Source organism: Anas platyrhynchos, chromosome 3, assembly GCF_047663525.1.
Source record: "Anas platyrhynchos isolate ZD024472 breed Pekin duck chromosome 3, IASCAAS_PekinDuck_T2T, whole genome shotgun sequence".
Classification (NCBI taxonomy): domain Eukaryota; kingdom Metazoa; phylum Chordata; class Aves; order Anseriformes; family Anatidae; genus Anas; species Anas platyrhynchos.
In genome coordinates this window covers 25,362,882-25,377,339 of record NC_092589.1, presented here as the reverse complement: position 1 = coordinate 25,377,339, position 14,458 = coordinate 25,362,882, and the positions used below count along the sequence as shown (strand labels likewise).

The window sequence follows — 14,458 nt, the reverse complement described above, 5'->3', positions numbered from 1 at the left end:
AGACCTGATGATCGTCAGGCCCCTCCAGAAGCCATCTAACCTCACTAATATGGCCATGTTATTGAGTTAAAGCAGCTCACAGAAGGGGCTGACAAGTTGCAGAGCCGGTGTTGAGGGATGGATGTGACTGGGAGCAGGGGAGGGGAAGGGAGGAATAAATGACAAGGGAGTAGAAGGGCAAGGGACCTCTTTCCTCATTGTCAGCCAACCATTGTGCTGCCTGCCAAGCTGCAGACACAGACTTCGGAGAACTTGGAAAGATACCGTGTCTCCTCCCATAACATCAATTGCATCAAAACTCCATTTTTTAACAGTGCCTCCTCCTTACCAGCTCTGTAGCACAAACACCGACACTTTCGGGTGCTTCAGGAGATTGCGATGACAGTGTACACAAGAACTGCACAGAACAAAAATGAGATGTAAAATGAGGTTAGGCAGGTTTCCTTATGCTTGACTTGCGTGGGCTAGGCCAGAGATTCAACAGCGTTGATATTCAAATGATGTGAAGAAAAAAAAACACAAGTATGATGTCTCATGGTACCTGTGCTTCTCTCTGTGTCACTGTTAGGGCTTCATTCTGTGCTAGCAGATCCCACTGCTGTCGAGTGCAGCTGCACGTAGCACAGTAAATACTGGAAACCCGTTACAAGTGTTTGAGAGGGTTTGTTTTGCACTGGCAGGGAAAGTAAGGTTTTCTGAATTTCCAGTTTGCGAAGGGAGTTCTGACTTTTTGACTTTCTAATTGAGAGGGGAGTTCTGGGGACTTGGATTCTGCTTTCCGCTGAAGTGAAGATTGTGTTGTGTGCCTGGCTTTGCACAGGAGGTCCTGGATAAACAGTTCTGTTGAGAGAGGAGAAGCATCTTTCTTTTCCTTCCAGGAGAAATGCCTGTAAACATGCGAGATAAATACACTGTGGGAAGACGTCGTTGTAGTCCCCTGGCTAGTCGTATGGTGGTTTCTGTCTCTCAAGTTATATGCTCATGAGGTAGCTCAGACTGTAAAATTTCTTTATATATATTTTGGTTGGGACCTCCCTGGAGAAAAAAATCATATTTTAACTTAGTGCTCCATGCTCAGACTTGGACTGATAACCTGGTAGGTATTAAAGCATTTGATTTCGAGACCAATCTGTACAGTCATGCAGCTTTGATGTTTAGTAACTTCTGCTCCGGAGGAACTTGTGAGTCAACTTGTTTGTAATTTTTTATCCTTTGATATTGTGGCTATTGTATGTAATGATGAGGCTTTTGTAAACAGTAGTAGTAGTCTGTTGAGAATTTCAGTACCATGAAGTGCAAGGATCAAATGAACTATTTTCATCAGTTGCAAACATATTTTACCATCTATCGTGCAAATGACCAGAGGCAATGACAATCCTTAGAAAGAGCGATGGTTAAAATGGATCGCAATTTACGATGTTTTTTTTTTTGTATTGGACACAACTTTTTGTCGTTAGGATTTTCTACTGTCATATCCGATTAGGAACTGTCTCTCTGCGGTTACCTAAAGTGTCATTAAGACCTTCCCAAGGACCTCAGGTCAACTGACAAACAGCCCTCAGACAGATGTAACAGTGGATTTAAAGAGTTTCCTAAGACGTGCCTCTGTTGAGCAGCCTCTGGAAAACAAAGTTGAGCAAATTGGATTTTGATCACCTGGAGCAGACAACATACAGACCATTTTCTATTATTTTTTTAAAGTGACTTTTCCAACAGCATACAGCAATGTAAGGACAGGTGGTTAATAGAATTCAGTCTTTGGTGTTTTGTTTTGTTTTCCACTTGAAAGTACAACTCGTCCCTAGGGTTATTTTCTTGAAGCATCCACTGCCTACTTTGAACCTGTGTTACCTTCTGCGGTCCTCCTGGTATTTAGGGTAAGCAGTTTTTGCGAACTTCATATGCGTGGAATAAATCTTGATAGAAGTTAAATTAAAACTTATTTAAAAATCGTGCCACGGGTTAAATTACTGAAGCTCAAAGCTCTGGTGTTGATGCAATAATGTTGGCAGAGTTTATTTTATTCATAGAGCTGGAATAAACTATTGCAAATGATTTTACTGCAACGTAGGGTTGTCTAGCTTTTGCTGTGCTGGGACAATTAGGTGTAGTTAAAGACAAGGCTTAAAAAAGCCAAGAATGCTGACAGGAATATCCCCAAAGCAGGCGGTGGTTTCCATGGCACCTGTCCCCAGCATTCCTGGGATACAGGTGCCATGTGTGAGGCAAGGGCTAAGCACATGAGATGCCGCAGGACTAGTCCTCGTGTTACCTTCCTTACAGTTTTCAGCTCTTGCACGTGTCATTATTTCATGATTTCCCCTTGTCATTGTGAGTAATGGATGCATGCGTAGAAGAAATTACTTTGTATGGCTTGGCTTTAAATGGTGCAAGTAACAAAACTGATTTATGGGCAGGCTTTTCATTTAGGAAGATGTCTAATTGAGATAGATCAGATCGCTAATGAAAGGGACTGGTGATGTGTGGCCGCAGAGATATGATCTCTGTTACTCTGATGTTGAAATACAAGTGGCTAACACCAGGATTTCTTTGATGTTCTAGGGAAGGTAATAAGGGATTTGATGATTTCTTCTGAATTCTGCTTGCTTGATTTCAACTTTGTTTTAACAAGTTTGTTTTAACCACTATGAGGAGCATTCAGATGATGTCAGCTGGTTTTTAAAACATTAAATTTTGGTTAATGAAACTTGATTTAACCGAACATCACCCAAAGATGCTGTATTTGCTGCCCCTCACTACTGGGCTTTGCTAACGTGGAGCATAGTCGGGTTTTTAGTGGGCAGAAGTAAGAGCAGATCTGAGCCCTGTGTGCGGACGGCTGGCAGCACGAGGTTAGGGTCAGGGGAAGCTGTGTGTCCTGGGGCAGTTCTGCGAGCGAGGCTTTGGGGATGTTACCCGCAGCGTGTCCCTGTTATTGCTCTGTTGCTATGGCGCAGGTCTTACTCATGCAACCCGCTGCCGAATATTAGACGATCTGAGCTGAAATGTTATGTAACTTACAAATGTTTTTACAGCTGACGTTGATTATTTTGCAGGGTGTAACGATTCACGTCTTTGGTATCGTGCGATTTGTAGATAGCCGAGCAAAAATTAGCATCTTACGACATCCGCATTCAAAAGGAAAATGGTTAAAATTGCAGAATTAGCATTCAGTAGTACAGATTGCTCTTTATGAGGGAATAACAACCTCTGGCTTTCTGAAAAGCCCGCTGAAGTTGTTATGCTCAGTTAATAAGATCCTAACTGTCAGATGGCAAACGGGAATGCAGTGCAATACAATATTCTGGTGTTTGGACTTCCAGGGCACGGCGAGCAGTTGGGATTACAGTGGAGGCATTTCAGGCCATTTTAGCACTTACTTTTTTGCTTGTACGGAAATGCAAGAATTCTGTCAGATAATGACTGAAAGCTAAAACCCCGGTTGTTGTTCTGGCCACTAAGTGGGAGGTGCTTGGTAAGAAACTTGAGCAACTGCCCTCATCAAAGTGTCCGAGTTGTTAAACTTACAAACTTAAAGTTTGCTTATTTAGAATACTGCTAAAACAATAAAGAGAAACGTGAGACCTTTCTGTGTTTTGTTCAATCTTTAAACAGAGAGTTAAGATTTCTAACATTCAGTGTTACAAGGCCGGGTTCCTTTCCTTGTTGTGCTAATTTCCTCCTGAGGAAGCAGCAGCGTTCATGTAGATACTGCAGGGAATGGATGAAGCTAAGGGATTAGGTAGTCTGCCTATAGACAGGTCTTGAAAGTTTTACAGGGGGAAAGCATTCCTTAGTCCCAGATGAAACTGGGAATAAGAATTTTTCAGCAGAACAGGTGAAATCCCAAGTGACTGATAGAAGAGTTGATACTATTGCTGGAGTGACTAGGAACCCCAACGAGCAAAGCAAAAAAGCAAACAAAGGGCATTTGGGTTCTCAGTGTGTGTCTAGGCAGTATGACAGTCATCCGATTTCTCAGTTAAAACCACAGCTGCTTTTGCTGTGATCCTGCAACTTTCGGTTATAATATTTTCAGGATATATTAAATTTTCGAAGTATCCAGTACTCAATAATCCATCTGCCATAGAGCTAGTGTGAAATACTAATGGAGCAATTCTGTTTATCTACTACTGGAGAAACTGCACCATGAAATGATGATGCAGAGTCACACATTGTCCTAATGGGCCAAAAAAGATGGAAAGCCTGACATGACTAAGATCATGATAAGTTATTTAAACAAAAGCATGAACATTTAGGATTAATCCTTTTGAAATATTGGAGTTGATTCTGAAGAGAAACGTTCATCACATGGTATCAAAAGTATGCAAGGTATGTTGCATCGTGGTTTACAAAAAAGAAAAAAAGACAAGGTTCCTTCAAAGCAGATTTTACAGCTTTTAAGCAGGTTATGTAATAAAGGATTAGGGAACAGAATGAGACAAATCGGATGAATGAAAGGTTAGTATGATGCACTGCTTGTGTATGTGACTTTTAGTGAAGGCGAGCTGGTACTTACTAATGTCTGTGTACCTCAAATAAAATTAATTCACTTATTTTCCATATATACATCTACAACTATATATTCATTATTTCTATGAAATACAAGTTTTAAATAGTGAATTTTTCAATCTAGCTTACTTAAGCAGATCCATTCACTATCATTCAGTTTTTACAGTATTGTCTATTAATTTGCTGGTCCTGCATCATACCATTCCTCAGTTACAGGTCTGACACATGATGGGAAATTTAGTCAACAGAACAGATTTAGTAATCCTGAGTTTGCTTCTATGGACTTAGGTGTTTTTTTTTCTTTCCTTTTACAGATGCCACCTCCAATGAACAGCAAGATCTCTTTTGTCAGAAGTTGCAGCAGTGTTGTATACTCTTTGACTTCATGGACTCTGTTTCAGACCTGAAAAGCAAGGAAATTAAGAGAGCAACACTGAATGAACTGGTTGAATATGTTTCAACAAATCGTGGAGTGATTGTTGAATCAGCTTATGCTGACATAGTGAAAATGGTAAGTAGAATCTGGAATGGAATGTTCTTGTGATATGTTAAATTTGAATAACATATACTAAATGAATCAGTTTACAATTGTAATGGCACCTAACTCAGAATTGCTGTTGTTTTTTTTTCTGCTTATAAAATATAATATCATTTGTTAATGATATCTTGGCTTACAGGCTTGCAAAGAAAAGAAAACCACACTACTTGTGTGTTCTAATTATTAGCTGAAATATGATGCTTTCAGGGTAATTAAAATGAAAGAACTGGTGTAATGCAGATGCTTGCATTCTGGATAAGCTTTGAAGTCATTCTCATTCAGAAAATGGAAATATTGCAGTGTTACCTGTCTTTGTTTCTTTAAGAACAGCAGTGGAATGACAGCATAAGGTCTTTCTGGTAAAGATTCTTGTGGGTGCTCGTGTCAACAGAAAGGTTTATCAGTGTAAGAAAACGACTGTGCTTTGTAAATACTTGGCGTGGTTGTTTGTTGCTGTTTGGGCCTGAGAGAGCTGTGCTGGATTAGTCTAAGTGGTTTTCTCAGTCGTAAACCACAGAATGACTTGTACCGTGCAATTTCTACAAACGGCTTGTTGAATAAGCAACAAAATATGTGGCCGTATCTGCTGACTTTCCCAGATTTTAATATGCATTTTCAAATGCTACAGAAGTGCTGTTTTACATATAACTACTCCACGTGCAGGGAACATAACTGAAGGACTAATAAAATACTCCAGAATGCTTTCAAAACTGATTTGTCTAGATATTTGAAATGTAAAAATAACGTGTTTAGTCCCCTTGCATTTAGGCTAACGGTTGTCTAAACTTTGGGTAAATTTACATATGAACAATGCTAACTTTGAAAGTAGCTATCGGGTGAGTAAGCAGACTTAAGCATATGGCCTGCAACTTTTTATGGTTTTCTATACACTGATATCTTTTTTTCTTTGTGTTGTTTTTGTTTGTTTGTTATATTTTTTTCTTTCTAAGAACATTAATATAAACAAGTGTAGAAATTATACTGTTATACTGAAGAGCTAAGATATATTGAAACACTTCTAATAATTTTGTCTGTTTCACCAGATGCTTCTTAATTGTCACAAAAGATCTAGGACACTTCTGTTGTTTATTTATTTATTTACTTTAAAGGAGATGTGTTTCCTAACTAAATGTTTGTTGGTTTTTTTTACCCAACACCATAAAGGACAAAGTCTGTCTACCTATTCCTCAGCTTTTTTTCCCCCACTGCCGGTGGCAACAAGCCTGAATCCTTGTAGTATTTTTTTACTGTGTGTGTCCTCTGTAGCGTCCTGTTCAAAGAAGGAGTATACTAACTAGCCTACCATACTTGTTGAAGGGTGAAGAGATTTTCTTTTATGTTGGAGCTGCTTTCTTTTCTTGGAGATATGGTGTTAAGCTGTTCTTTTGAGGATGTTGTTGTTGTTGTGCAAATGATTGGGCTCTGTGGATGCTTATTTTTCTTTCCAACAACCTTCCATCTCCTTTTCTCCCTTAAAATGACAGAAAATGAAGAAGGCCTTAAATGCTCAATGAGAGCTTTTCCAGAGCTTGAGACAAAAGATCCCTCCAAGCCTGAACAGTATTTCTAGTCTCCCTGGCAACTGGCAGCAGCAAAGGTCTTTGCTATGAATTAGGACTAAGTACCAGCTTTCAGAAAGAGCTCTGGATGGGTCTCTCCCTTCAAACAACACGTGTATCAGGTTTGAGGCTTTTCATTGTAGCTTCTATGAGTTGTAGAACTTTTTTTAATTTATTTTTCACACTTTTTTTCTCTTCAGTGTTAGTGCATTAAAAGAAAAGGCATTTGATTTTATTTTTTCCCCCAGAGTTTGAAGGATAGTGGTTTTGAGGCAAAAAAAGTAGAAATCAGCCTCAGTGAATCCCAGCTACTGTGGCTGGTAGTAAAGGATGGACAGACCACAGCAATCCCCTTAGAAAAAGCCATAGTGGCCTTGGTGGCAGAAACAGAGCTAATTTCTTTCCAAAGCCCCTTGTCTTTCCCTAGACCTGGGACCCCTTTCCTGCAGCTTGCAGAGGAAGCAGCACAGCTTCATTGGAATTGCCTTTGTCTTGGGGAGGCAAAGTCAACAATCCCTTACAGATATCAAGAGGAAAAAAATTGTTGTTGCTGAGCAGCGCATAGGCAAGGTGTGTGCAGGTGAGGAGGTCTCCTACCCTTCCTTGCCTTCACATGGTCTCTGATGCCGTGATAGCTGCTGAGCCAAAAGCACACAGTCATGCCTCCTGTAACTGTCCCTGCTCTGCTTGGATCCCGAGGTAGGCAGCACTGCTTGAAATGACACTAATATATTTTCAGGCCATCAAGGATGGGATAAGATTATAAAAATACCTTTGTTTAGATGTGCAGGATTATTTTTTTGGTGTACCAAGCAACCTGATTTTTCTGTAATTCCATTGCCAAAGTCTTTGTGTTAAGAACTGAGGAAGAGTTTCGCTTACAAATAGTTTTGAAGGGGGAGCACAAAGGGCTGTGCACCTCCTTTCTAGGTCATCCAAAATTAGCAGTTCCTCAGTCTGGAAATTGTCTATTGGAAGTACTCCGAAGCTAACGGCAAATTAGGGGTTGGCATTACAAGTCTTTTAAGTTTTAAAACCTCCTGGGAACCTCAAAAGCTATAGCCTGTACCAGGTTTGGAAGCAAGACATTAGTAGAAGAAACAGGTGAAACTGGAAGCAAAATTATTTCAAATATAATGAAGTCATTGAAGCAGTTCTTTAGGGGAGACTGGTCAGTATAAAAACTGTATACAGCTTGTTCTAAGATTTTCTATGGAGACTGATAGTGCTAGTAGATGTATGGAATACTCTGGAAATCATAAAATTATTTTTTGAAATATCTGGCAGAGAGAACTGCTGTTTCTGTGCTACAGAAATGTGTTTGGTAGTTAATACCTTTGTTTTGGACTAGAAACTTTGACTGGATCAGTTCAGCAGGATGCATCTAGAAGTAAGAGGATGTATTGTCAAGAGATGTTACCAGAAGAACTGTTAACAGAGGTGTAGCCTCAGTAGGGGACTGATTTTTGTGTTGAATGTTTTTCATGGGTATTTTCTTGCACACCTAGTAAGAGTAGGCATTACCAAGTAACAGAACCAAGACTTGGTCCTTGGCTTTGATTAAAATGCAAATTCTCTCAAAGTCCTGTTTTTCCTGTCCTTCCTCCAGACACTTTTACTTGTGTCCTGTTATGTTTGCAACATCAAACAACTTCAATGCAGCTTCTGCTGTTCAGAAAACAGGGAGATCGTGCTCTAATGGCCATATCCACACAGAACATCATCGCCCTTCTAGCGTACAGCAGCAGTACCTGCAGCTTTAACGTGTCCAGCAGGCCACAGGGATGGGGCATAGAATGGAGGAACTGAAAAGTCAGTTCATGCAGTAGCTTTAAGCCTTGTTTAATGAAGCAGCTGATTCGGCTATGCAGAGCCAGCTGGTGACTTCAGGATCTTTTCAAGCCCTCTTGCAGGATCCTTCCAACACCTTGGAGACTCCATGGAAGCTGTGCAGTAGCATTTGCTGCGAACTGTCAAACAGTCTTTCTTTTGTGCTTAGCAGGGTTGGGTGGTTAGCAGCTATTTGAAACAGGTTTGATCGAAAAGGCTAATGTGCTTGAAAGTTAATTGGAAAAATTGGGTTAAACCTGTTCCTGAGAGAACAGTAGAAAATGCAGAAATGAAGTTAACTTCATGTTCTCTATTGTTCATGTTAAAGAGATTTAAAATCCAGTGTGTTGCATCTGGCAGATGACATGGCATTTATTTTTCTTTTGACATGTGAAAGATGGGTTTTCTATCCAGACTTGCATATAGTTGAAAAATCCCCTTTAAATTTGCTCTTTTGAAATTGATTTGATATGACTGTTTTGCTACTGAGTTACTTTGATTACCATTTTTCTGTTTTTGTTTTTTTTTTTCTTTTTTTTTCTTTTTTTTCTAAGTTACTCTGTGGTTAGATCAAAAGGTTACAATTGTTACATAAGTTTGACTTCCCCAAACCTTGAAATATCTTGAAATGACGGAAGATGAAAAACTGTAAACAGTTCTTCAGCTCTTTCATACAAGTAAAGAACACCTTGAAATGAAGTTAAGTGAAGAACTCTAAAATTAGATATATTTTGGGATTGTCTGTCTTACATGTGAAGAGATCTGTTTAAATCACAATTGGTTAGTCATGCTGTGTTTGATGTCTTATATAAAACTTCAGCTCTTGATGTCACATAGTTTTAAAAAAAAAAACTTTTATTATGGAGGAAACAAAATGTTCTTTTAACTTTAATGGCTCTAGAGAAAAAAAAAAACAGATATGACAATATCTAGCTGCAAATCTGTAAAACAATGAAGCCAAAAATTAATTTCTTGGTATTTTCATTAGCCTGCTTCATACTTTCCTCAGTTTGAATTCAGGGCTTTTAAAAAATGTAAAGGAAAAGGTGTTTTTTTTTTTGGCTGGTGTCACTTCATGTACTTTTAGGATAAAAGCAATACCTTGTTCAGTGTGCTCTGTGGAAGAATAAAAAGTGATACAATTAAACTTCATTTTTTTGTTACAGATTAGTTCTAATATTTTCAGAACACTTCCACCTAGCGATAACCCAGATTTTGATCCAGAAGAAGATGAGCCAACTCTCGAAGCCTCATGGCCCCACATACAGGTGTGTGATCCCTTTATTTTCAAATCATCTTGTAAGGCAAGAACCAGGAATGCATACTTGAGTAGTTTTTTGCCTTTGATATGAACTTTAGAATTGATCTTTACGAGTATAAGTGTGTTCCTATGCTCATAAGGGAAAAAGTGGTTGTTTTCCTTGCATGTATAAATACAGCAGAATGTAAGCATTCCAAATTGCTTAAATGCTCTTTTTGTTTTGTTTTGTTTTAAATTGAGCAATTGTGTTATTGAAGTGTGGTATGTATATATATGTCTTAAAATTGTGTGGGTATTTTGGGTAATTATGTTCTTTATTTAAGAGATTGTTTTCTGTACTTGAACAATTTTTGTATGATTTCAGTGAAATCTAAGCAGATGTTAGCAATTCAGTTTCTTGTGACAATAACAAAAATGGAGCAATAGCCTTTATTTGTCTTTTCAGCAAGAAATAGATATCTCCTCATTCTTCCCACCCTCTTCCCTCCCTCTGTGCAAAAACTTTACAATATAGGCGTTGTTGTTTGGTAACAGTTGGTTAGTTATTCTATTGTTGCGCTCCTGTACCAATCTCGTGATTATTATAGCGTTGCTGTATCAATCACGTGATTGACTTGCAGTACTGATGAATTTTTCTCAATAAACTGTTAAAAGTTGAGGAATTCCAAGTCACTTGTGATCATCCACATTCATATCTCAGGTTATTCGTTGTTGAATTTGTAAAAGTAGTATCTATTAAATAAAATCTGCTGTGTAGCAACTCCTAATAGTGGGTAGAAGAGTAATTGCTGCTGCATATCCGTATACCATCTGCTCCCCTCTCACAGGGGAGTTGGGATGGTACTCTGTCCTCATAATACCACATGGACATATATGTTCCTGTATATCAATGATATAGTATAATCAAGAAATGCTGTTATTAAGGCCTGGACTTCTAATACTGGATATTTAAACTTCCATGTTCAGGATAGTATTTCAGACTTAAACCAAGTAAGAAACAAGATATCACAAAAAAAAAGGCTGTGATAATAATTAGTTTGTGGATGTCTGTGTCTAATTTGTAGGAGTAATGGCTATGCCTTAAATAAAGGGGGATTGCTTGATTGGGCAGGGGGAGGTTTGCAAAAGGGTTATGCAAATGTCTCTTATGGTTGGTAGAAACATCATCATCTGACTTCAAAATGCCTGTCTCTCAGGAGTAAAACTTGTAAATGTTTTCTCAGTTCACTTTAGGACACAAGTAAACTATAGTTCTTCTTATAGAAAAAGACTTGTGGTTTCTGTGACCGTTTCACTTTGTGCTTTATGCTTGTCTAAGAGAAATTGAAAGAGTATTGTGTGTTATTATCTGAAATTTTATTTTCAGTGTTTTCCTTTGCCTTTTTCTAAATCAGTTTTGGCCAGGCTGCCTGATTATTGATCGTGGAATTTCCTTCTCCTGTGTCAGTTTTTCATCCTGTCCTTGGAATGGATTTGCTCACTGCAGCACAGTGACAAGTTTGTGTTTTCCTCTCCTTTCTTTTACATTTCATGTGCCCACAACTGGATGGTAGAATTCAAAATTCTGATCTGTCACATAGCCAATTTTCTGGGAGGGAGAAGAAGAAAAAATCTGAATCTCTACTGTTCTTTGTTCTGTTTAATCTGTTGACGTTTCTCTATACAAAAACATCATATATAGTGGCTTAGTAACTTACCAGCAGCATGCATAGCCACTACAAAAGACTGTAGACCTACATTGAAACTGGTGTGACGTGAAAGACACAACTTTAAAGCAATGCTCCAGACAGTTGTAGCAACTAAACTAGGGTACAGAGGCTGGCGTTAGTCACCCTGTGTTTCTATTTAGGGACCTGTGGATGGTAGAGTTGTTAGCTTAAAGCAATAACATTCTAGTGGTGCCTGCAAGAAGGAACACAGAATCACCAAAATGTAATAGGAATTATTTGCTCTTTTACCCACGCAGACCAGTTTTTGAGAACTGGAACTACCAAAGCCAACAGTTCTCCCATGATTAAGTAGTATTACTAACGGTAACCCTTCACTTACTCTCAGGAAAGTTGAGCATAGCTGTCAGGTTTGTGTTTGTTTCTTTGTTTTAAGGTAGGACCAGCAAGTGTCTGTTGCAGGTAGAATCCACCCTTACTCTCCTTGTTGATGCTTAGGATTGTGCTTCTGAGTTTCCATCCTTAGCTTACAGAAGAAGGGTGCCTGTCCAGAAATGGCCATTACAGTTTGCTTCCTGAAACACCTTGGATAAAGCTTCATGGATTTCCCAAGGAACTCCAGAGTCACTTGACTGTCACAGAGACACTTTCAAGCATGGATTGAGTAGCTAGCTGTTCAGGGATTTTTGAGCCCTAAATGTTTATTTTTCTGAAAGCTCCTCTCTTTAAGAACAATAGCAACAATTGAGGTTCTGCAATAGCCAGGATTATACAAAGCGTTCAAACAGTGACTAATGCATCTTCTCTCTGTTGTAGAAATGAGACATGCTACTAATTAGTTTGCCATCACATATTGAGAATCTTGCATTACTATTGATTTGTTCTACTTTGTAGTCGAGGCACACCTATTCCAAAACCTTGGGTTTGGTTCTGATTGATACCCTTAAGTTAATCTTGGGCATTTTGTACCAAGACGCTGTTAGAGCATTATGCTTTAGCCTAGTTCTTCCGCTGGCTGTTTATCCCTCTTCCCATATCTATTTATGGAAAGAAGCCATAATTGTCCTTCTTGCCCCACCTTGCTTTAGGGGAAACAAAACATCCCCATTTAGTCTTCACCCATAAGAAGCACTGGGGCCCAACAAGATTCTAGGGGCTCCTCTGTATTCTTTCAGGTTTTAATAGATTTTCTCCAGCATACATAGGACTGTGCATCTCTGTACTGTATCATACATCAGTATCTTCCTGGAATATGCCTGATTTTCATTTGTTGCTGACAAGGCTTCATTGTGTGCCTGGATCTTTGTTACCCGTGGTTTACTAGCATTTAGGACCAGTATCCATCCCTTCATTTCTCAGTTTAATATTTTCTTGTTGCTTAGCAGAGCTTTTTCTTGTCTTTTTAACTGTCTTTGCAATCACTGAGTTCTGTCCTGTATCTGTCTATTATTACCTGAGGCCTTCAGAATTTTCTTGTCCCTTTCTTACTGATACCCTGATATTGTTTCCCACCCCCCCTCTGGTGATAGCTTCCAATATTGCATGCAGCATCACCCCGGCAGTTATCCTATGACTATTATTTGTTGTGGCCACTGGTAGAAATGTTTAATATATGAAATAATGTATGAATATTTAATTCCAAAATTAAATCCTATAAAACTGTTAATGACTTCCCTCCAGTCATATGCTTCCCGTTTCAATACAAACCACCAGCAAATTTATCTAATTTCTAGCTTGAAAAAGATCAGTAGCCATGGTCAATCCCTAAGACAGAGGATGGAGTGTGGAAATATGTCTGATTACGCTATTGGATCGGCTATTACCAGACTTCTAAAAAATTGTCCTCTATTGTTCTGCAACTGCTATTGTCTGCTGTGTTTATGTGCAAGAAGACAAATTAAGGCTGTGCAGGGAAGCTTGGGTTTTATACAATTCTGTTTATACGACATTTGTGTATGTTTGGACTGTTGATTTGAAAAGCTATTGTTATGGTCTCTGTCAGAGGGGAGGAAAGAGTGAAGGGGAACTTGTGTTTTTGAGCTTCTGCTCTGCAGATACAGCATACCCCACTTGAGGCTATGCATAATAACTGTGAGCTCAAATGTTCTAGATAAAATTGCTTATTGCTGAGTGTATTTCTCAAGTGAACTTTTAAATTATGCGTTACTCAGATGCTGGCTTTTGGGGGCTTTATAGGTACTTGTAGTGGTAATCACTGAAATACATGCCTGTGTGTATGACCTCAGTGGGGGTTTTATTCAGGAGTCCAGCCAGTGATGTCTGCATACATCTAAGCTGCATTTTAGTATTATTGCTAATTGTTTAACTATCGTGGGGCTAAGACTAGGCATTGAGACCATAAGAGGCCCTGAATGCATCTAAACTGAAGACATTTTTCTTCTCAATTCTGTCTTAAGAGACGCCTGATGTGTATTTTATAAATTGGGAGAGCGTGCATCCTCCCCCACCTGCCATTGTTATGGAAACAGTAATTTGTCTTGGACTTCTGATGAATCCAAAAATATGGGACTTGTGCTCTGGCTTCTTCATGCCTTTCTCTGCTACCTCAGGCCCTCGCTGTCTCTATCTCCTGTCTGTCTTTCCATCTGTGGGCAGGATCATAGCGAATGGGGACTTGAACTCAATAGAAATAAGTACTACAAAATATAAAGGATATTGAAGGTAAATCTGCTGAAGGTCCTTTTGTTTGAATTGAATGCCCAGGATATAGAAATGTAACGTTAAGCCCAATTGTTAGGCTTCTACATATTCATTCAGCTTTTTAATGACCTTTCGTTTTTGGAGCTTGCAGCTGAAACCTGGCTTCAGAAGCATTTAGCAAACTTTCTTTAATCTGTTTTTACAGAATTACATAATGTTAGAGCACTTAACTTTACCCTCAGTGCTGATAAGTGTTTGATAACTTACTTCTACATAATATGTTCTTAATATAGTAGGAAGTGTGAATTTGAGTAATACTTAGATCTTTCACTTGATTTTTGTGTTACAGTGATATCTTCAGTAAATTATTTATTAAGCTTTGACTCTTCAGAGAATTAAAATGTTCTTGATATTTACAGTAATTCTTACA

General features: G+C 38.7%; 1 protein-coding gene across 1 annotated transcript in view; it reads left to right on the top strand.

Moving 5' to 3' along the window:
* PPP2R5A (protein phosphatase 2 regulatory subunit B'alpha) overlaps positions 1-14,458 on the top strand; it is a 43,455-nt gene that overhangs the window by 13,050 nt on the left and 15,947 nt on the right. The window contains exons 2-3 of the mRNA XM_013095757.5: positions 4,827-5,023; positions 9,606-9,707. Of these exons, the coding sequence (XP_012951211.2) occupies positions 4,827-5,023; positions 9,606-9,707 (299 nt within the window). The remainder of the gene's footprint in view (positions 1-4,826; positions 5,024-9,605; positions 9,708-14,458) is intronic.